General features: G+C 44.7%; 1 protein-coding gene across 2 annotated transcripts in view; it reads right to left on the reverse strand.

The window, feature by feature from the left end:
* LOC141100922 (venom factor-like) overlaps positions 1–22,585 on the reverse strand; it is a 481,958-nt gene that overhangs the window by 453,619 nt on the left and 5,754 nt on the right. For both annotated transcript variants that reach the window (XM_073589703.1, XM_073589701.1), the window contains exon 2: positions 3–198. In XM_073589703.1, the coding sequence (XP_073445804.1) occupies positions 3–198 (196 nt within the window). The remainder of the gene's footprint in view (positions 1–2; positions 199–22,585) is intronic.

Here is a 22,585-nt window from a genome sequence, read left to right on the forward strand (position 1 = left end):
ACTTTGATGTTTGCTGTTGCCAGATAATTGTTGGTCAGATTTAGGTTAGTGACTGTCTCATGAAGACTTTTATCATCTTTAGGAAAATTGTTCACCAGGATGTTCACTTGCAAATTCTCAGCTACACATTCATGACATTGGACGATAATTTTCTCATCATTTCCAGTATGTAGGATATTGGGAGCAAGCAATACAAAGCTGAAAAATAAAAGATAGTCAGGATAGTTAACAGGTAATTTAACCCCTTAATGACAGAGCCAACTTGCTACTTAATGACCGGGCCAATTTTTACAATTCTGAATAACTCTGGAACACTTTAACGCATCCCACTGATTCTGAGTTTGTTTTTTCATGACATATTTCACTTTATGTTAGTGGTACCATTTCTTCGATATGACTTACGTTTATTCGTGAAAAAACGAAAATACTGCGAAAATTTTAAAAATTTCACAGTTTTCAAACTTTTACATTTTATGCCCTTAAATAAAAGAGATATGTCACACAAAATAGTTAATAAATAAAATTTCCCACATGTCTACTTTACATCAGCACAATTTTGGAAACAATTATTTTATTAGGAAGTAAAAGTTGACCAGCGATTTCTCATTTTTACCACAAAATTTACAAAACCATTTTTTTTAGCGACCATCTCACATTCGAAGTCACTTTGAGGGGTGGACATGACAGAAAATACCCAAACGTGACACCATTCTAAAAACAGCACTCCTCAAGGTGCTCAAAACCACATTCAAGAAGTTACTTAACCCTTTACGTGCTTCACAGGAACTGAAGCAATGTGGAATTAAAAAATGAACATTTAACTTTTTTTCATATTTTACTTCAGAACAAGTTTTTAATTTTGCACAAATGTAAAAGCAGAAAATGATCCACAAAATTTGTTGTGCAATTTCTCCTGAATACGCCAATACCGCATATGTGGGGGTGCACCACTGTTGGGGCGCACGGCAGAGCTCGGAAGGTAAGGAGCGCCAATAGACTTTTTCAAAGCAGAATTGGCTGGAATTGAGATCGGACACCATGTCGCATTTGGAGAGCCCCTGATGTGCCTAAAAAGTGGAAACCCCCCACAAGTGACATCATTTTGGAAACTAAACCACCCAAGGAACTTATCTAGATGTGTGGTGAGCACTTTGAACCCCAATTATTTCCAATTTAAGTTTATAATGTAGAGCTGTGAAAATAAAAAATAATTTTTTTCCACTAAAATGATCCATTAACCTGCAATTTTTTATTTTCCCAAGGGTATCTGGAGAAAATTGGACCCCAAAAGTTGTTCTGCAATTTGTTCTGAGTACGCTGATTCCCCATATGTGGGAGGAACCACTGTTTGGGTGCATGGCAGAGATCGGAAGGGAAGGTGTGCTGTTTTGGAAAGCAGACTTTGATGGAATGGTCTGAGGGCATCATGTTGCGTTTGCAGAGCTATGATGTGCCTAAACAGTAGAAACTCCCCACAAGTGATTCCTTTTGGAAGCTATACCCCCCAAGGAACTTATCTAGATGTGTTGTGAGAACTTTAAACACCCAAGTGTTTCACTAAAGTTTATAATGCAGAGCCGTGAAAATAAAAAAAAATTTTCCCCACAAAAATGATTTTTAGCCCCCAATTTTTTTATTTTCACAAGGGTAACAGGAGAAATTGGACCCCAAAAGATGTTGTCCAATTAGTCCTGAGTAGATTTGAGCGACTTTGGTCGGATCGGGTTTCGTGAAACCTGAATGAAACAAAATAAGTTTCAGATGAAACTCGTCCGACTAGAGCAAAACAAAGTCGGAGTTTCGTCCGACTTTTATTTCCCATTGACTTGCATTGGGGTCGGGTTTCGGACGAAACTCCGACTTTGTTTTGCTCTAGTCGGACGAGTTTCATCTGAAACTTATTTTGTTTCATTCGGGTTTCACGAAACCCGATCCGACCAAAGTCGCTCAACTCTAGTCCTGAGTACACCGATACACCATATGTGGGAGAAAACTACTCTTTGGGCACACATCAGGGCTCGGAAGGGAAGTAGTGACATTTTGGAATGCAGACTTTGACGGAATGATCTGTGGGTATCATTTGCAGAGCCCCTGATGTGCCTAGACAGTAGAAACCCCCACAAGTGACCCTATTTTGGAAACTAGACCCCCAATGAACTTATCTAGATATGTTGTGAGAACTTTGAAACCCCAAGTGTTTCACTAAAGTTTATATCGCAGAGACGTGAAAATAAAAAATAATTTGTTTTTCCATAATTTATCCTGAGCATGCTGGTACCCCATATGTGGAAGAAAACTACTGTTTGGGCACACTTCAGGGCTCAACAAGAAAGTAGTGAAGTTTTGGGATAGGGTCTATCACAGTGATCAAAATGAAAAAACAGGAAAATCTCCTTTTGTTGCTGGGTTCCACCAGCCGGCAGATCTCGGCAGGAGCATTGCGCATGCGCCCGCCATTTTCTTACCGGAAGAAGACGTTGGCGGCCGTGGGGGGAAGCAGGAGGGTTATTGGACACCGGGAGGTACATCAGAGGAGAGAGAAATTAAATGGCAAATTGGACTTTATTTTGTGGTCGCTGTTATACCGTTAATAACGGCGATCGCAACCCCGGGGTCGATAAAAACCAACCCGAATCATGTTCTCTGGGGTCTTGGCTACCCTTGGCAGCCAAGACCCCGGAGAAATTCCGACTCTGGGGGCACTATACATTTAAACCTCAGTGCCGTTAAAAAGCGCTGCTGTGGTTTAAGTACCCTTAACTGCCGCTGTTAAAAGGCATATCGGTGGTCGTTAGTAGACAAGATCCCAGCTGTGGCCTCATAGATACAGTTGAAACCAGAAGTTTGCATACACTATTTAAAAAGATACATGTGCATGTTTTTCTCAATATCTGACATGAAATCAGAATAAACCTTTCCCATTTTAGATCAATTAGGATTACCATAATTATTAATTTTTGCCTATTGCCAGAATAATGATAGAGAATGTTATAAAGCATTTTTATTACTTACTGAAAAGTCAAAAGTTTACACACACTAAGATTACTATGCCTTTAAACAATTCTGGACTGCTCATATAATGATGTCGTGTTTAGAAGCTTCTGGTTTTTTTAGTTAATTAGAGACACACCTGTGAATGTATTTTAATGCACACCTGAAGCACACTGCTTCTTTGTGTAGCATCATGGGAAAGTCTAAAGAAATCAGACAAAATATCAGGAAGAGAATTGTGGACTTGCCCAAGTTTGGCTCATTCTTGGGTACAATTTCAAAATACTTGAAGGTGCCTCATTCATCTGTACAAACAATTATACGCAAGTACAGACAAGATGGGAATTTCCAGCCATCATACCGCTCAGGAAGAAGACGGGTTCTGTGTCCCAGAGATGAACGTGCTTTGGTCTGACATGTGTATATCAACCCAAGGACAAAAGCAAAAGAACTTGGGAAGATGATGGCGGAAGCTGGTAAGATTTTATCAATATCCACAGTGAAACTAGTACTGTATCAACATGGGCTGAAATGTCACTCTGCCAGGAAGAAGCCATTACTCCAAAAGAAACATAAAAAAACCAGATTAATGTTTGCAAATGCACACACGAGCAAAGACCTTAAATTGGGTGGGGGAACATTATTGTTATTAAGCCGGTTCCTGGCCACATGTGACAATTATGTTTGTTTTGAATATTTTTTTGATATTGTTATTTCCTTGTTATTCACAGCTGGTGATTCAAAACAGATGGACTTCCGTGCCCACGACCAATCTTGGCTTACGCGGCTCAATGAGGTGCTTAAGGTGGAGTCTCCTGTGCTTTTAGATTCACAGCTTAAGGACACCATGGAACAAACTACACGTTTAAAAAGTCTTTTATTAAAAAGAACAAAGCTATGGTGGAATAAAGCCTTCTTGGAGAAATATTTGAGTAAAGGGTTAATACCTAGGGGGCTACGTATTCAATTATTCCCCGCTTTTCCCGTAGATGATGCCTTTTTGAGAGAATTGGGAAAGGATCTCTATCAGATCCTCTAAGGAGTACATGGAATTATTAACTAAACTAGACAGTACTAAACTCAGTACTCTAGAGGCTGAGATTGAAGTTCTCCAATCTGAATTAAAAAAGAATTTATGCACTGAAGCTTTGACAAAACTCCATGAGGAATTGGATGAAGATTTTGTTAAATGGGAACAGGATATTTGTACGAATAAATCAAGGAAATTCCAGAGGGATGTCCTCGATTTTCAGAACAATAGAGTCTATAGGTGGAAAGCAACCCCCAAGCATGATCGATCACCATCTATTGTTAGGTCTGAATCAATGTCATCCTTCACCTCAGCAGAGGAATCGAGGCAGATATCGAAATTTGGGGTGAATGTTAAAGAGAGGAATGTTTACAGCAGAAATACACATAGTACCAAAAGTCGATATGCTGGGAAAAGGAAGGCGAATTCATCATCCCCACACGGGGCCAAATCCAAGTCCAAAACCATGGAGGTAATTAATCTTTCTAATCTTGTTATTATTGATGATCAACTTGACCTCCTGGGTTTGGGTGTCATGAGCCATGCTGGATCAGGACTGATAAAAAGCACAGGTAACCTTTTTTTTTCTTAAGCTGTGCTTAAGTTTGGTTTTTGCCCCCGTGGCCATTAGGATTATTGCACTGTGGAGTCGTCTGTTCTAAGTTTGCCCCCGGTGGTAGTGAGCGTCATTGCACTCTGGTTTCTTTAGTTAAGTGCATATGATTATAATGCAGGTGTGATTGCTCTGGCTCGGCTATAAAAGAGTCACAGGTGTTGCAATCAGTGTTGGTGATAGTGTTCATTTCAACCATCCTTGGTGGAGGAAGGAGCTGGAGAGCTTTTCTTGCAGCACTGTCTTAGCCCTGGTGTGGAAGGAGTCATAGGGGATTTCCTTGTAGCTCTGACAGAGCTTGGTGGCAGCGATTCAGGAGGAGAGCTGCATTCTGGTGGTGGACTCTGTTGCCAGGAGAAAGTGCAACAGAGTAAAGCTAAGTGGTGTTTCCCTGTTTGTGTTTTTCCTTAGTGTGTATTAGTACAGTGGTGGGCCAGTGCCTGCGCCACCCTGCTCCCTAGCAAGGGATAGGTGTAGGGTGTGCTAGGTCGACAGGTTCCTGATCGGCGCCCGGTGCGGAACAGGCATAGGGAACGTTAGGAGCGTTAGGGACACTGACTCAGGGGAGTGCAGGAGGTCTCCACGTCCCCTTTCCCTATCGTAGGGCCCACCGTTCTGACTGTTTCCCCTTTCCCCGTGTCTTGTTTTAGTTACCGGCCTGCGGGCTGTGTCACACAGGACAGTATCACGTGCCGCGTCTTGTTGTTTTAGTTACCGGCCTGCGGGTCGCGTCACACAGGACTGGTCATCGTGACATTGGGCTTGTCTTTTGCGCCGCAAATTATTACTTACCAAGTTGCACAATATGCGTCGATTGCACACGAATTTGGATGATGACACTGAACACCAAGCACTAATGGTCCTTGAGGACTTGCTTAGAGAACAACAGGTTGAAACCACAGGTATGTTTCCTCAGTCTGTTATGCCCAGATCTATATATATATAAACTTGGCACACACCAAAGGTTTCTGATGCAGAAAGGTGATTTTTAATTATACAACAGTACATACATACACAGACGTTTCGGTCTAGGACCTTCATCAATGTACGATATATTGTACTGTGAGATTCTTAGTGACTGGGCTTTGTGAGATAGACCAATCCTGTGAGGAGGCACATGAAGCCGTCCCACTGCGTGGTGATTTGTGGAGTGTGGACGCAGTATATACTTGGGATTCGCGGTGGATACTGCGTCCACACTCCACAAATCACCACGCAGTGGGATGGCTTCATGTGCCTCCTCACAGGATTGGTCTATCTCACAAAGCCCAGTCACTAAGAATCTCACAGTACAATATATCGTACATTGATGAAGGTCCTAGACCGAAACGTCTGTGTATGTATGTACTGTTGTATAATTAAAAATCACCTTTCTGCATCAGAAACCTTTGGTGTGTGCCAAGTTTATATATATTTAGTTCACGGATTGGGATCCTACTTGGGCACCACCTACAATTCTCAGGGTTGTGCCAACGGTTTTGTTCTTACATGCCCAGATCTATGAAATTTCCTGCCCTATCTGTATGCCCACAAGTAGAGATATTCTTCAAAATGGTGATTGAGGAATTTAAAAAGATTCCCACAAACATTCATAGGGACAATCTTACACCTAGGCAGAGAAAAGCACTTAAGGATCTACAAAAAATTAATGATGTGGTGATTAAAGCAGTAGGTAAGGGCGGAAATGTTGTGATCTGGCCAATAGATAAATATGAGAAAGAAGCCTTTAGGCAGCTAAGAAATAAGGAGTCATACCAACAATTGACAAACAACCACACTGTAACATTTACCCAGTCTCTGGAAAAGATTCTGTATAATGCATTCGAGGCTGGCCTCATCCCAAAGAAGATCCTTGATGGACTTATGACCAGAAACCCAAGGGTCCCAACTTTTTATTTGCAGTCCACAAGGACCCGGTCAATCCTCCGGGCCGTGCCATTCTCTCTGGCATGGGGGGGTTATGCGATATGACATGTAAGTTTATTGATTACTATTTGAAACCAATTGTTGAGACGCTGCCCTCCTATGTCAGAGATACCACTGATTTATTGAACAAGATCAATGGGATTACCTTGGAGGATGACATAGTCCTTGTGGCCATTGATATAGAATCTTTATACACATCCATTGACCATGATTAAGGACTGGCAGCAGTACGGTTCTATTTGAAGATGACGAATCGGGATGGTCACTGGTGTGAATTCCTCTTGGAACTTTTGGAATTTGTCCTATATCATAATAATTTTATTTTTAAGGACCGTTTTTTTTTGCAGAAGTGAGGCACTGCCATGGGTGCGGCATGTGCCCAGTCCTATGCAAACCTGTTTCTTGGTTTTTGGGAGAGGCAGGTTTTCCAGGGGGACGAGGCTCGTGCCGCTGACCATGTGCAGTGCTGGCACCGCTACATTGATAATGTCTTTGTTATCTGGCAGGGGTCCACATCTAAACTCATGGAATTCATGCTGCACTTGAATTCTAATACATTAAACCTTAAGTTTACGTATAAATGGCATAGGTTCAGCATTGATTTTTTTGGATGTTCTATTATGTGTTGACCCCGATGGATTAATTCAGACCGATTTGTTTCATAAAAAGACAGCAGTGAACTCTTTGCTACACGCATCCTCTGCACATGTTCCACCAGTTATTCGCGCCATCCCGACGGGTCAGTTTCTAAGAACCCGACGTATTTGTTCCACGGAGAAATGTTTGAGCAGCAGGCAAGAGATTTGGGGCAAGGGTTTAGATATAGAGGATACAGCAATAGATGTATCAAGCGGGGTATTGGAGGGCCAAACGGACTCCACGTAACAACTTGTTGACCAATTCCACCACTTCCCGGCAGGATAAGAAAGAGGATACCATTTGTGTTGTATCTACATCTAACTATCAATGGGATCGAGTTCGAGACATCCTGGTAAAATGTTGGCCTGTCTTGCATACTGATGCCACTTTGATGGAACCTAGGATAATCCCTAGATGTAGCATGAATTTGAAAGACCATTTGGATAAAAGCCACTATGTGTCATGCTCGCCATGTCTGCTATGTCAGCCATGTCTGTTTTGCCTCATGACCCTGGAGCGGTGTGTATGCGCATCCCATGTCTGCTATCCTGCTTGTTCCCTAGAGCAGTGTGCACACTCACCTCATGCCTGCTGAGCTGCAAGATGCCTGCGTTTCTGCTTTGCCTTCTGTGATCTTCTCGTCATGTCTAGAAACCTTGATCATGTGACGTTTCCTAAGATCCTGCACTGTCTGGTTCTGCAATCATCTCGTCATGTCTGAAACCCTGATCATGTGTCTTTCCTAGGATCCTGCACTGTCTGGTTCTGCAATCATCTCGTCATGTCTGAAACCTTGATCATGTGACGTTTCCTAAGATCCTGCACTGTCTGGTTCTGCAATCATTTCGTCATGTCTGAAACTCTGATCATGTGACCTTTCCTAGGATCCTGCACTGTCTGGTTCTGCAATCATCTCGTCATGTCTGAAACCTTGATCATGTGACGTTTCCTAAGATCCTGCACTGCCTGGTTCTGTGATCATCTCATCATGTCTGAAACCCTGATCATGTGACTGTGCTCTGCGATCCTGGAGCATCTGAACTAGGAAGTTCTCCCCTGATCCTGACCCGGAAGAGGAGGTGCTATGCCTGAGGGCCTGAGTATTGTGTGGTGTCCCTGCATGGCTGCTTGGTCTGTGGGGTGCTCCCTCTATTCTGTGCCCTTGCACTCTGCTCTGTCGTGCGTCTCTGCACATGCTCTGTGCTCGTACTCCATCTCTTGTCCCGTGCCTTGTCTTATGTTTGTCCGTTGTGCCATATTCGTCCTAGTCCTGCTTGGACTTGTAGTCCTTCTGTTATTCTCTGCCTTGCCTGTTTTCGCTATGCCTTGTTCCGTACCTTGCCTTGCTCTGCCTTGTTCCTCCCTATGGTCTCAGTCTTTGCTTGTTCTGCCTCGCTCTCTCCTATGGTGCTCTGTAGTGCTCCCTGGCACACGCACCATCCCTCCTTTCTTTCCTTTCGTGCTCTTTTCCATGTCTAGTCCCAAGGCTCTGCCTTGGCCCGGCTCTGGGCTTCGGCCTACGTTCCGCTGCTAGACTCTTTCCTATTGTGCTCTCTTGCACGTTTCCAGGCTAGTCCCAAGGTTCTCCCTTGACCCGGCTCTGGGCTTCGGCCTACGCTCCGCTCCTAGCTCTGTTCTTGCTCTGACCTGATTCCGTGTTTCTGCCTATGCTTCCATCCCTGGTTCTGTACTCTGTTTAAGCTCTGCCTTGTTTCTCGTCTTGTCTTCCCTTGCTCTGTTTCTTCGTGTGCCCTTTGCATGCACCTGGCCTTCCTGGCCTCCTGTTTGTGCCTCGGCTGTGCCCACCCTAGCCGTGCCCACCTGCTTGTGCCTCAGCCGTGCTCGTCGGTTGGTGACAGCTGTGTCGCCTGCCGTGCCTCAGCCGGGTTCGCTGGAGTCTTGCCCAGCTGTCAGTGCCGCAGCCCGATCAGCTAGCCAGTGCCCCAGCCGTGCCCTCTGTGCTCCCTTGCACTTCACGCTGTTTCCGCACTGTGCTCTGCGTGCTCTCTAAAGCACGCACAGGCCCTCGCCTGCCCATGGCATACCTCCCCGTGCTTCTGTAAAAGTACGCGCAGGCCTTGCCATGTCCCCTGTCGTGCCCTCTTGCACGCACGGGCCCTAACCCTGTCCTGGAACCCTGACCCTGGCGTGCCTCTCTGCACGCGCAGGACTCTGCCTCGCCTGACCCTGGCGTGCCTCTCTGCACGCGCAGGACTCTGCCTCGCCTGACCCTGGCGTGCCTCTCTGCACGCACAGGACTCTGCCTCACCTGACCTTGGCGTGCCCCTTTGCACGCGCAGGACTCTGCCTCGCCTGACCTTGGCGTGCCCCTTTGCACGCGCAGGACTCTGTCTAGTACCTTGTGCCTTGGCGTGTCTCTACACACGCACTCTGTCTTACCTTGTGCTTTGGCGTGTCTCTACACACGCACCCTGTCTCGTTTTGTGAACCCTAGCGTGCCTCTACACACGCACTCTGTCTTACCTTGTGCTTTGGCGTGTCTCTACACACGCACCCTGTCTCGTTTTGTGAACCCTGGCATGTCCCCTACACACGCACCTTGCCTTGCATCTAGCCTTGAACCTTGGTGTGTTCCCTAACACGCACCATGCCTGGATATCTGACGTGCCTCCTTGCCTGAACCCTGGTTTGCCTGCCGGATTCCCGGAACCTGCCGATCGCTGCCAGAGATCGTAAGCTGGATGACTGCGGCCTGATGTCCGGAGCTGATGTCCACAGCCTGATGCCTTGATCATGTCGATCGTTGCCAGCGGTCCAGAGTCCGATGCCATTGTGCCTTTACCTGTACCTAAGTGTGCCACCTGGCACGTACCATGCTATGGACCTTGGCGTGCCCACGCACGCACTTTGCACGTTTTGCTTGTTCTCACGTTTTTACACTGAATATGATCCTGAAGATCTTAATGAAGATACCTTGCACTTACCTCTTGTCTTGTCTTGTTTTCTGCCTGTCCCTGGTTGTCAGACACTCCTGCAGTGTCCCCCTGAGCCGGCCGTCTGGTCCCAGCAGCCGAGGTGGCTCACCCCCTTGGTCTTGCCCCTGACACTCCCTGTAAAGGGGGTGGGTTCTCACTAGGTCAGCTCGCCCTAGGTGGGTGGGTGCCACGGCCCAGAGGGTCCACTCTGAAAAGGAAAATGAGCTCAGCAGAAGCTGAGTCCGTCACACTATGTACCAAAAATAATAACATCTTTTATTAGCTCGGCTCGCACACAAGGATGTTTTCCTTGTGGTAGATGTGTAGCATGCCCTAATTGTAAAACCATGTCTTTCTCATCATCGGATGTGAAAATAATTTTTCATATAAGGGATTTCATTACTTGCAACACATCTAATGTGGTATATTATGCTGCCTGCCCGTGCGATAAAATCTATGTCGGACTCACATCTCGGGATAAAGATATCCAGGATGACTCTACTTTAAGAACTCTCCCAAAGCATTTTAAGTCATTCTATAATGCTAACCCAAAGGGTTTGATGGTCCATGGAATTGATTGTGGCATCCGTGGGGGTAATGTCAAGAAAATCCTCGCTCAACATGAGTGTAGATGGATTGTGACATTAGATACTCTGTTACCCGCTGGTCTGAATGAAACTAATAGTTTTGTGTCCTTCTTATAAATAGGAGGTTCAAATAGTGGGACCGGTTTGGTGTTACCGTATTCTCAAAGTGATCCTTTCTTCCCCCTCCCCGTCTTTTTCCTGTGTAACTCTGGGTCTCACTTTATCCTGTTTTATGGTTCCACACACAACATTATGAGCATGGGTTTTTGTGCTGTGACTTTAGTTGTTTTTTGTGTTTGTCTTTTGTAGTTAGCACACATTTATACTTCTTATACTCATATTTTTATATTAGTTGGCTCCTTGGTGCCTTTATTATAGCTCGTTGGACCAAAGCCTGTAGCCTGCTGCGGATGTTATCTTCCATTAAATACTGTGAAGAACTTGGATATCAACATATTGGATGCAATTAGATGGACTAGCGATGCCCTGGAAATTTAGAGATGTTGATGAGTGGAAAATCCTCCCTTCTTTTTGCTACTCCTCTAATGATGGAATGAGGAAAATTACTATGAGCGAGTGGTAGTATGGGTTATTTGGCGGGTAAAAAGGAATAAATATACTGATGATGTACTTGTAAGTAAAATGAGGTATTCTAGTATGTTATGGCCAAATTGTATATACATCTCTGTTCGATCTTATTTACATTTTCCGCCCCCTCTTTCTTCCCTCCTCCCCTCCCTTTTTCCATCTTATGTAGTATATCAGTATGTATATCAGTTCTATGTTTCAGGAACTCCGTGGTATGCATTAATTGTAATTATGTTTATTTATGGTTGCAAACTATACTTATGCTGTGGGTATATCCTACTGTGCACTAATGCCTTGATTATCTGATTTTTCATTTTCATATGCGTATTATGTATCTAATGTCTTATTTTGGTACTGCAAGCCGACTGACACTTTCAATATGGCTGCCCGCAGCATGTCTTCATAAAAATGGGGCTGGTCTTGTGCACGTGTGCAGTGTATCCGGCTTCGGCACGCAATGTTCCGGCCATCTGAGACGCAGGCATCTTGATGACGTCTAATTGGTGTTTTCACCACGCATGCGTGCGACTTTATGATGGTGATGGGTCACTTCGCGATTGCCACCTGGCCTCACTGGGCATGTGCCACTATGATTACCGGCACCTGGGACGCTGTACTTTTAGATGGCTAGGTGATGCCAGACAGACACTTCCCCTTGATAAAGCCATGGCGAAATGCGCGTCGGGGTAGAGCGAGGCGTCCCCCTTTTTGTACTTTCAACATGGGTAAGTGGCAATAGCACTTTGAATATTATGGGCATTATCCCTTTGTGACCAGTGCTGATCTTTGAGTAGCGTACAGCTGCAGATTTGATACTGTGACTCTCTTATCTAGCACCGTGGTGTTGTGTTTACAGAGATAGCTCGGGCATGTTGTAATATATTGTACACTAGGGGTTGCTCTGCCGCTATACTATTTTATGAATGCGTTGCCCCCCCTTTTTTTGTCCTATTACCCATAGGGTGACCCCTCGCCTCTTTTCTGGAATGCTTCTCCTAATCACCTCATGTATATTTATAAATGTCTGATAATTTTTAATATATTATAATAAAGATTTGACTTTTATGTATATTACACCTTTTCTTTGTGGTTTATGGCTACTCCATTTTTCTTTTGATTTGCATGTTGTTGGGAGTACTCTACTGTTACCTGTTGGTCCTCTCTTTGGGTGGGGGAACATTATTGGTATTAGCCCGGTTCCTGGCCACATGTGACAATTATGTTCGTTTTGAATATTTATTTGACACACTAAGATTACTATGCCTTTAAACAATTCTGGACTGCTCATATAATGATGTCATGTGTTTAGAAGCTTCTGTTTTTTTGAGTTAGAGACACACCTGTGGATGTATTTTAATGCCCACCTGAAGCACACTGCTTCTTTGTGTAGCATCATGGGAAAGTCTAAATAAATCAGCCAAGATATCAGGAAAAGAATTGTGGACTTGCCCAAGTTTGGCTCATTCGTGGGTACAATTTCAAGATACCTGAAGGTGCCTCATTCCTCTGTACAAACAATTATACGCAAGTACAGACAAGATGGGAATTTCCAGCCATCATTCCACTGAGGAAGGAGACGGGTTCTGTGTCCCAGAGATAAACATGTTTTGGTCCGACATGTGTGTCACGTCAGCGCCGGTAGCCACCGCCTCCCCAGCAGCAGCGGGGCCTGCCGCCGCCTATACTCACCGGTAGAGTTGAACGACTTTAGTCGGATCGGGTTTCATGAAACAAAATTTGTTTCAGATGAAACTGGTCCGACTAGGGCAAAAAAAGTCGGAGTTTCGTCCGAAACCCGACCCCAATGCAAGTCAATGGGGAATAAAAGTCGGCATTGAGTGGATGAATGTCATCCGCCCAGTGCCGACTTTTATTCCTCATTGACTTGCACTGGGGTCGGGTTTCGGACGAAACTCCGACTTTTTTTGCCCTAGTCGGACCAGTTTCATCTGAAACAAATTTTGTTTCATGAAACCCGATCCAACTAAAGTCGCTCAACTCTACTCACCGGCGCTCGCCTCCCCGCTCTGTGCCCACCTCCTCCTTTTCCTCTGTCTGGTGCGTGCCTGCTTCCTGCGGGCACCTTAGGCCGCTGGTGCGCGCTTTCCAGGTCTCTTAAGCCTGGAGCACCCGCCCAGAAGCCTAGGCGCCCAATCAGCCGGCAGCACGAGGTATATCAGGCATCTCCAACATGGTGGAGACGCCTGATTATCATGTGCCTTTCCTATGGTATCCTGGCCCAGTGTTTAGGGGTTTCCCCTTCTCACTCTCTGTCTCTGTCCTGTACTCCGTGTCTCCGTCCTGTACTCCAGTGCCCAGTCCTGTACTCCGTGTCTCCGTCCTGTACTCCAGTGCCCAGTCCTGTACTCTGTGTTTCCGTTTTGTACTCCAGTGCCCAGTCCTATACTCCGTGTTTCCGTCCTGCTCCCACTCTGTACTTGCTACCCCCTTCTTCATTCCGTGCTCAGTCCTGCACCCCTCACTCAGTCTTTTGAGCCGCCCCTCTTGGGTCTAGCAGTCGCGGCATCTGCCTTTCGAGGGCCTGCCCCTAACGGTCCCTGTATAGGGGTCGGCACCACCTAGCGCGCTCGCCCCTGGGTGCTCCAGTGCCGCGATCCAGAGGGTCCACTCTCGGACGTAACCTACCCATGGTCAGTATACATCACAATATGTATATCAACCCAAGGACAAAAGCAAAAGACCTTGGGAAGATGATGGCGGAAGTTGGTAAGATTTTATCAATATCCACAGTGAAACGAGTACTGTATCAACATGGGTTGAAAGGTCACTCTGCCAGGAAGAAGCCATTACTCCAAAAGAAACATAAAAAAGCCAGATTAATGTTTACAAATGAACACAGGAACAAAGACCTTAACTTTTGGAGACATGTCCTGTGGTCTGATGAAACTAAAATAGAACTTTTTAGGCATAATGATCATCGTTACCTTTGGTGGAAAAAGGGAGAAGCTTGGAAGCCTAAGAACACCATTCCAACTGTGAAGCACAGGGGTGGCAGCATCATGTTGTGGGGCTGTTTTCCTGCAGGAGGGACTGGTGCACTTCACAGAATAGATGGCATCACGAGAAAAGAAGATTGTGACAATACTGAAGCAACATCTCAAGATAAGTAGCCAGGAAGTTAAAGCTTGGGCAGAAATGGGTCTTCCAAATGGACAATGATCCGAAGCATACTGCCAAAATGGTAATAAAGTGGCTTAAGGATAACAAATTCAGTGTTTTGGAGTGGCCATCACAAAGCCCTGATCTCAACCCTATTGAAAACAGGAAAGGTTTATTATGATGTCATGTCAGATATTGAGAAAAACATGCATATGTGTCTTTTTATATAGTGTATGTAAACTTCTAGTTTCAACTGTATCTTTGCCGTATGCTAGGCCCCAGCTAGCCCAGAAGGGCTGTATACTATCAGCATGTATAGACAGAGTACTCATATAAAACACAGATGGCGCAATACACTGAACCACCAATATACAGTGCCATTAAAAAATAATCATACCACGTGAACTTTCACATTTTTTCACCTTATACTCACAAATTTAAATGCATTTTATTGACATTCTATGTGATATACTCACACAAAGTAGTATTTGTTTAGTGTAAAGGAAATTATACATGGTTTACTAATTATTTTAAAGATATAAATTTGAAAATTGTGACGTACATTTATATTCAGCCTACCTGAGACAATATTTTATAGGACCACCTTTCGCAACAATTAATGCTGCAAGCCTTGTGGGATCTGTTTCTACCAGCTTTGCACATCTAGAGGCTGAAATTTTTGCCCATTTTTCTTTGCATATTAGCTCTAGCTCAGTGAGATTGGATGGAGAGCATCTGTGAACAGCAATTTTCAAGTCTTGCCACAAATTCTCAATGGGATTTAGGTCTGGACTATGATGGGGCCATTCATACATTCAAAAAACTGCCAAGTTGTGAAATTACTCCTGTTGGTATGTAACCACCAAGCACAGCGGCTCAGAGTTGGAATGATACGTTCAATTGTAATTGAAGCCTAAAAATTGTGCTACTGTTAAGTTTGAGACCTCACTGGGAGTCTGTAACCAATACACTTCCCTGCCTCACAGAAAGTAATGCTGAAATACATTGAACAAGCTAGAGACTTTGTATAAGTTGGAGGAGTTACATCACACTGTCAGCAGATGGGGCTGTTTTATCTGTTGATGCTTAATAATATGTAGTGTATCTTAACTGTTTATCTTGTTTAAATTGTCACTCCCTGGTATAGGATAAGTCTCTGCTTTTTCTCTCCGTTGATCATATGCACCGTTCCTATATGTAAACTGAAGTAAACTCTGGTTTCTTACATAAATGTCTGATTGCCGTTACTTCTGTTAAATTCAAACAAAAATGAAAAAAAAGTAAATCAACTTTGACTCCATCCTGAAATGTCTGCGTCTACAGTTGTGGCCAAAAGTATTGACACCCCTGCAATTCTGTCAGATAATACTCAGTTTCTTCCTGAAAATGATTGCAAATACAAATTCTTTGGTATTATTATCTTCATTTAATTTGTCTTAAATGAAAAAACACAAAAAGAATTGTCCTAAAGCCAAATTGGATATAATTCCACATCAAACATAAAAAAGAGGGTGGACAAAAGTATTGGCACTGTTCGAAAAATCATGTGATGCTTCTCTAATTTGTGTAATTAACAACACCTGTAACTTACCTGTGGCACCTAACAGGTGTTGGCAATAACTAAATCACACTTGCAGCCAGTTGACATGGATTAAAGTTGACTCAACCTCTGTCCTGTGTCCTTGTGTGTACCACATTGAGCATGGAGAAAAGAAAGAAGACCAAAGAACTGTCTGAGGACTTGAGAAACCAAATTGTGAGGAAGCATAAGCAATCTCAAGGCTACAAGTCCACCTCTAAAGACCTGAAAGTTCCTCTGTCTATCATGCGCAGTGTCATCAAGAAGTTTTAAGCCCATGGCACTGTGGCTAACCTCCCTAGATGTGAACGGAAAATAAAAATTGACAAGAGATTTCAATGCAAGATTGTGCGGATGTTGGAGAAAGAACCTCGACTAACATCCAAACAAGTTCAAGCTGCCCTGCAGTCTGAGGGTACAACAGTGTCAACCCGTACTATCCGTCGGCGTCTGAATGAAAAGGGACTGTATGGTAGGAGACCCAGGAAGACCCCACTTCTTACCCCGAGACATAAAAAAGCCAGGCTGGAGTTTGCCAAAACTTACCTGAAAAAGCCTAAAATGTTTTGCAAGAATGTTCTCTGGTCAGATGAGACAAAAGTAGAGCTTTTTGGGCAAAGGCATCAATATAGAGTTTACAGGAGAAAAAAAGAGGCATTCAAAGAAAAGAACACAGTCCCTACAGTCAAACATGGCGGAGGTTCCCTGATGTTTTGGGGTTGCTTTGCTGCCTCTGGCACTGGACTGCTTGACTGTGTGCATGGCATTATGAAGTCTGAAGACTACCAACAAATTTTGCAACATAATGTAGAGCCCAGTGTGAGAAAGCTGGGTCTCCCTCAGAGGTCATGGGTCTTCCAGCAGGACAATGACCCAAAACACACTTCAAAAAGCACTAGAAAATGGTTTGAGAGAAAGCACTGGAGACTTCTAAGGTGGCCAGCAATGAGTCCAGACCTGAATCCCATAGAACACATGTGGAGAGATCTAAAAATGGCAGTTTGGAGAAGGCACCCTTCAAATATCAGGGACCTGGAGCAGTTTGCCAAAGAAGAGTGGTCTAAAATTCCAGCAGAGCATTGTAAGAAACTCATTGATGGTTACCGGAAGCGGTTGGTCGCAGTTATTTTGGCTAAAGGTTGTGCAACCAAGTATTAGGCTGAGGGTGCCAATACTTTTGTCTGGCCCATTTTTGGAATTTTGTGTGAAATGATCAATGTTTTGCTTTTTGCTTCATTCTCTTTTGTGTTTTTTTCATTTAAGACAAATTAAATGAAGATAACAATACCAAAGAATTTGTGTTTGCAATCATTTTCAGTAAGAAACTGAGTATTATCTGACAGAATTGAAGGGGTGTCAATACTTTTGGCCACAACTGTATGTCTATCACTGTGCTAGTCTTGTACTGGAATCCATGTCTTTGGTCAAATGGGCCCACATAAAAAGTAACCTGCTTACTGGTGCAGGGCATTTTAGGTCACACATGGCTTAGCAATTTTTAGTCCATAGTTTAATAACTATAATACAATTGTTGGGGTTTTTTTTTAGAATTTACAGTCATATGGTAAAGTTTTTCTACGTTTTGTTTCATTTTCAGGTCATTATATATGGTTGTTGTCCAAGATTGTGATTGTTTACAATTAATTGTGATATAGTGAATGTCTATTATAGGTTGATTGAATCAAAGCAACAATGATTGATGAAGGTATTCACTTTATTGGAAGCATTTCATGTGTATTTTTGTATTTAACTTATTTATGTATTTACTTTTATTATTTATCTTCACAGTCTGCCCCTTAAAAGTAAAAAATACCAGATGATTTTAATATTTGATTTTTTTTTTGCACTACATTCTTCCATTGAATTGCACAGTAGTCTCAGTTACAAGGAGAATCAGCCTTGAAGAGGTATGATTACACAGACTGGAAGAATCTAATGCAAATCAACCTTTGCACTTAAAGCAAAATAAGAACTGCAGGTGGGTGAAAATTGTTAAAATAAAGTCCAGTCAACGTGATTGGCATTATAAATTGGTGCGGCAGGTTTTAGTGTCTGCTGTGAGTATAAGTTGGGCAATCTTAAGGGCCCTTTACACATAGCGATATCGCTAGCAATATCGCTAAAGCGTCACAGATTTTGTGATGCAGCAGTGATATCACTAGCGATCTCGCTACATGTGATACTCACCTACGACCAGCTCCCCCGCTGGTTATCGCTGATTGCGCGAGATCGGCCTGGTCCATTTCTCGTTGTCGGCTTCCTGTTGGTGCCGACGAGCGAGCCATGGACGCGGGCGGAAGATGGTCACACTCGCCACGTCTGACAGGTGAGTACGACCGCTGCTGCATTGCTAGTGAGATCTGCCTGTTTGGCAGCTCCCTAGCGACCATTTAGCGATGCACCAGCGATCCTGACCGGGTCATATCGTGGTCGGGATCGCTGGTGCATCGCTAAATGTAACGGGGACTTTAAAGCGAGCCTGTCAGCAGGATTTTGCTAAATAAACTACAGGTATTGTCAGCTTGGCAGTGTTAAACTGATTAAAATGGTTCCTGGGCTGAACAATATATCTTGTGGTTCTTGTGTAATCAGTGTTAGAAGTTTTCAGTTAATGAGATGCTCATGCTCCGGGGCGGGTCTGTAGGCACGGTCTTATGTTTCTGCTCTAAGCCAGAAAAACCAAGGAAAGACCTGCCTACAGGCCACCCCAAAGCACAAACAGTCTGTGTCTTTCTCTCTGTCTCTATGATAAGGAACATGTTTGTGCTTCAGGTCGGACCGGTGGGAGGATATTTACTTGTGACCATTATTTGGCTGAGTCTCCTGTAATCAATACAGGGTCAAAGTCAGCTGTCCTTATTCTTACAGACTAGCACAACAGGTGCAGGCAGGTATGGCTGGTATAGAGACTGGCACAGCAGATGCAGGTAGGTATGGATGGTATACAGTCTGGAACGACTTGTGCATTCAGGTACGGCTAGTAGACAGACTGGCATGGCAGGTACGGATGTTATAGAGACTGACACGGCAGATGAAGGTTGGTACGGCTGGTATACAGATTGACACATTTTGTGCAGGCAGGTACGGCTGGTATATAGACTGGCATGGCAGGAGAGGTTGTTATACAGACTAGCCCTGCTAGTGCAGGCAGGTACATCTGGTATACAGACCAGCACAGCTGATGTACAGGCAGACTGGTGCAGTTGCAGGTGGGCAAGGTAGGAATACAGGGACAAAAGGCAAGTATAGACAGACAGGTACAGGACAGGTAAACTATCTGGCTGGTCCTGGGCACCATGGTGGTGAGTAAGTCACCATCCCTGCTGTGGAAGGGATGAAGCTGGGATGCCAACGCTACATTTTGTAATGGTATTTTAGTAGTTGCTCTCATTATCCAATGATTTTGTCTTGCTGAAAACGTCCTTATTGTGCCTTTATCTACATGACGCCGTCTGTGCTCTAAATCAGCCACAAATCTCTTCATATGATGACAACGCTAAAGTTTTTGTGAAATATCTAAGGTTTTGATATATTGCTGTATTGCCCATGGTGTTGCCCTATTTGATGCTTTTCAGCAGCAGAGAGATCCTTTTTTCCCATTTTGATTGAAACTTGTAGATACTTAATAAATTGGATTCTCCTTTTAAGTAGTTTTCCTTTAATTGTGCTCACCTGGCATTATTTACCACAGGTGTTTGTGTCATGCACAGTGTGGGAAGACTAAGTGGAACACGAGAGAAGAGGGGAAGGAAACCCAATCGCTAGGGAAAGGAGGGGTGGAGACACCTAAGCAGATCTAATAGTACCATGCCTCCCCAACTGTCCCTATATTGGCTCCACACCAATCGCCAAGCATGAACCTAAGCCCTGTATATCCCTAGAGCTAGGCCCTGAATACTGGTCGGTCCCCACTGTACACTAAAGAGAAGGAAGACAAACGAGGGGGAAGCAACTTATCTTGAGGAGACTCAGAGAGGTAACACCAGAGAGTAACTAAGCCAACTGCTATAGCACCAAGCCTTCACAAGGGGAAAATGTGAATATCATCAGCGGCTCCCTGAAGCAGACTGGGAGTCTATAAACACTCAGGTCCAGATGTGTCAATTAGACCAGGAGGGAGTTTGCCACTGGGTCCAAAAAGACAGAAGGATTAAGAAGGCGTCTGCAATACCAAACACAGAGACCTTCTGCAGTCAGATGCAGAGTGACTGTCTGTAGCATCTGACACACCGGTGACAGTTTGAGATTGATTTCTTTATAGTGCTTTGAAGAAAGCACTATCTTGTAATCCGAACGCTGCTAACTTATTCTTATTATTATTATTGAGTTGATTTTCAGCAATTAATGCGGCCCAAACCGCTACACGCACAGACTCCGTTGAGGTGTTGTTTCGAAGCCAGCATCCATGAGTGGTGTGCTAAGTAATTTTCGCGTCGATCGGATTTGTAGTTTTTGCGCAATTTGCGTTTGAAAAAACATTTTCCTCAATGCATTTCAATGGGAAAATGTTGCCACAGGGAAAATATGCCCTGAGGCGATTCAAATGGCAGTTAAGCTCATTGATATGCGCAGGCACACCCAGTTACTATGCCAACGCCTACGAACTTCACATGACCCCAGCAGGACACAGTTTCTGCCCGATAATTTCAGCTCTTAAAGCTAAACCCACAGCACAAATGCAAATCTAGCTTCATCACATGACGCATGCCCCTGAGAGAGAATGTGCGCCAAAGTGGATTTAGAAGCCCAGCGAGCCAAATTGGCTCTTAAAGGGCCGGCACACCGAAATGAGTCTTAAAGGGCCGGCACGCCAAATCGAAAGCTGAGTGACCCCAGGCTCCAAATCTGAGGCTGAGTCACCCTGGCCTCCAAATCGGAGGCTGATCGACCCTGGCCTACAAATCGGAGGCTGAGCCACCCTGGCCTACAAATCGGAGGCTGAGCCACCCTGGCCTACAAATCAGAGGCTGAGCCACCCTGGCCTACAAATCGGACCCAGAGTGGCCCCGCCCACCAAATCAGACTCAGAGTGGCCCCGCCCACCAAATTGGACCCTGAAGGGCCCTGTCCACCAAATCGGACCCTGAGGGGCCCCGTCCACCAAATCGGACCCTGAGGGGCCCCGCCCACCAAATCGGACCCTGAAAGGCCCCGGCCACAAAATCGGACTCTGAGGGGCCCCAACCACAAAGTCAGACCCTGAGGCACCCCGGCCACAAAATCGGACCCTGAGGGGCCCCACCCTCAAAATCGGACCCTGAGGGGCCCCACCCTCAAAATCGGACCCTGAGGGGCCCCACCCACAAAATCGGACCCTGAGGGGCCCCACCCATAAAATTGGACCCTGAGGGGCCCCACCCACAATATCGGACCCTGATGGATCCTGGCCACCAATTCAAGCCCTGAGGAGCCCAGGCCACCGAATCGGATCCTGAGGGGCCCCACCTACCAAATCAGACCCTGAGGCCAAAGTGGCCCCAGAGAGGCACCCACAGTTAAAACAGATCCTGAGTTGAAAGTCTTGCAGGGGCAGCAGGCAAGTCTCTCTTAAAGGGGCAGCCCAGGCACCATTTCAAAGCACTATCTGTACTTCCTTCAGGAAATACACATCTAGTTCTTCTGCTTCTTCTTATTATTATTCAGTTGATTTTCCGCAATTAATGCGGCCCAAACCGCTACACGCACAGACTCTGTTGAGGTGTCGTTTCAAAGCCAGCGTCCACGAGTGGTGTGCTAAGTAATTTTCGTGTAGATCGGATTTGTAGTTTTTGCGCAATTTGCGTTTGAAAAAACATTTTCCTCAATGCATTTCAATGGGAAAATGTTGCCATAGGGAAAACATGCTCTGAGGCGATTCAAATGGCAGTTAAGCTCATTGATATGCGCAGACAGACCCAGTTACTATGCCAACGCCTATGAACTTCACATGACCCCTCAGGACAGAGTTTCTGGCAGATAATATCAGCTCTTAAAGCAAAACCCACAGCACAAATGCAAATCTAGCTTCATCACATGATGCATGCCCCTGAGAGAGAATGTGTGCCAAAGTGGATTTAGAAGCCCAGTGAGCCAAACTGGCTCTTAAAGGGCCGACGCACCAAAGTGATTCTTAAAGGGCCGGCGCATCGAAATGAGTCTTAACCCCTTCACCCCCAAGGGTGGTTTGCACGTTCATGACCGGGCCAATTTTTACAATTCTGACCACTGTCCCTTTATGAGGTCATAACTCTGGAATGCTTCCATGGATCCCGGTGATTCTGACATTGTTTTCTCGTGACATATTGTACTTCATGTTACTGGTAAAATTTCATTCAAATAACTTGCGTTTATTTGTGAAAAAATTGGCTGGAATTCTGATCGGACGCCATGTCACGTTTGGAGAGTCCCTGATGTACCTAAACAGTGAAAACCCCCTACAAGTGACCCCATTTTGGAAACTAGACCCCCCAAGGAACTTATCTAGATTTGTGGTGAGAACTTTGAACCCACAAGGGCTTTACAGAAGTTTATAACGTACAGCGGTACAATTAAAAAATCATATTTTTACCACAAAAATGATCTTTTCACCCCAATTTT

The sequence above is a fragment of the Dendrobates tinctorius genome, unplaced genomic scaffold (genome assembly GCF_039654945.1).
Source record: "Dendrobates tinctorius isolate UK_male_01 unplaced genomic scaffold, ASM3965494v1 ptg000011l, whole genome shotgun sequence".
NCBI classification, from domain to species: Eukaryota; Metazoa; Chordata; class Amphibia; order Anura; family Dendrobatidae; genus Dendrobates; species Dendrobates tinctorius.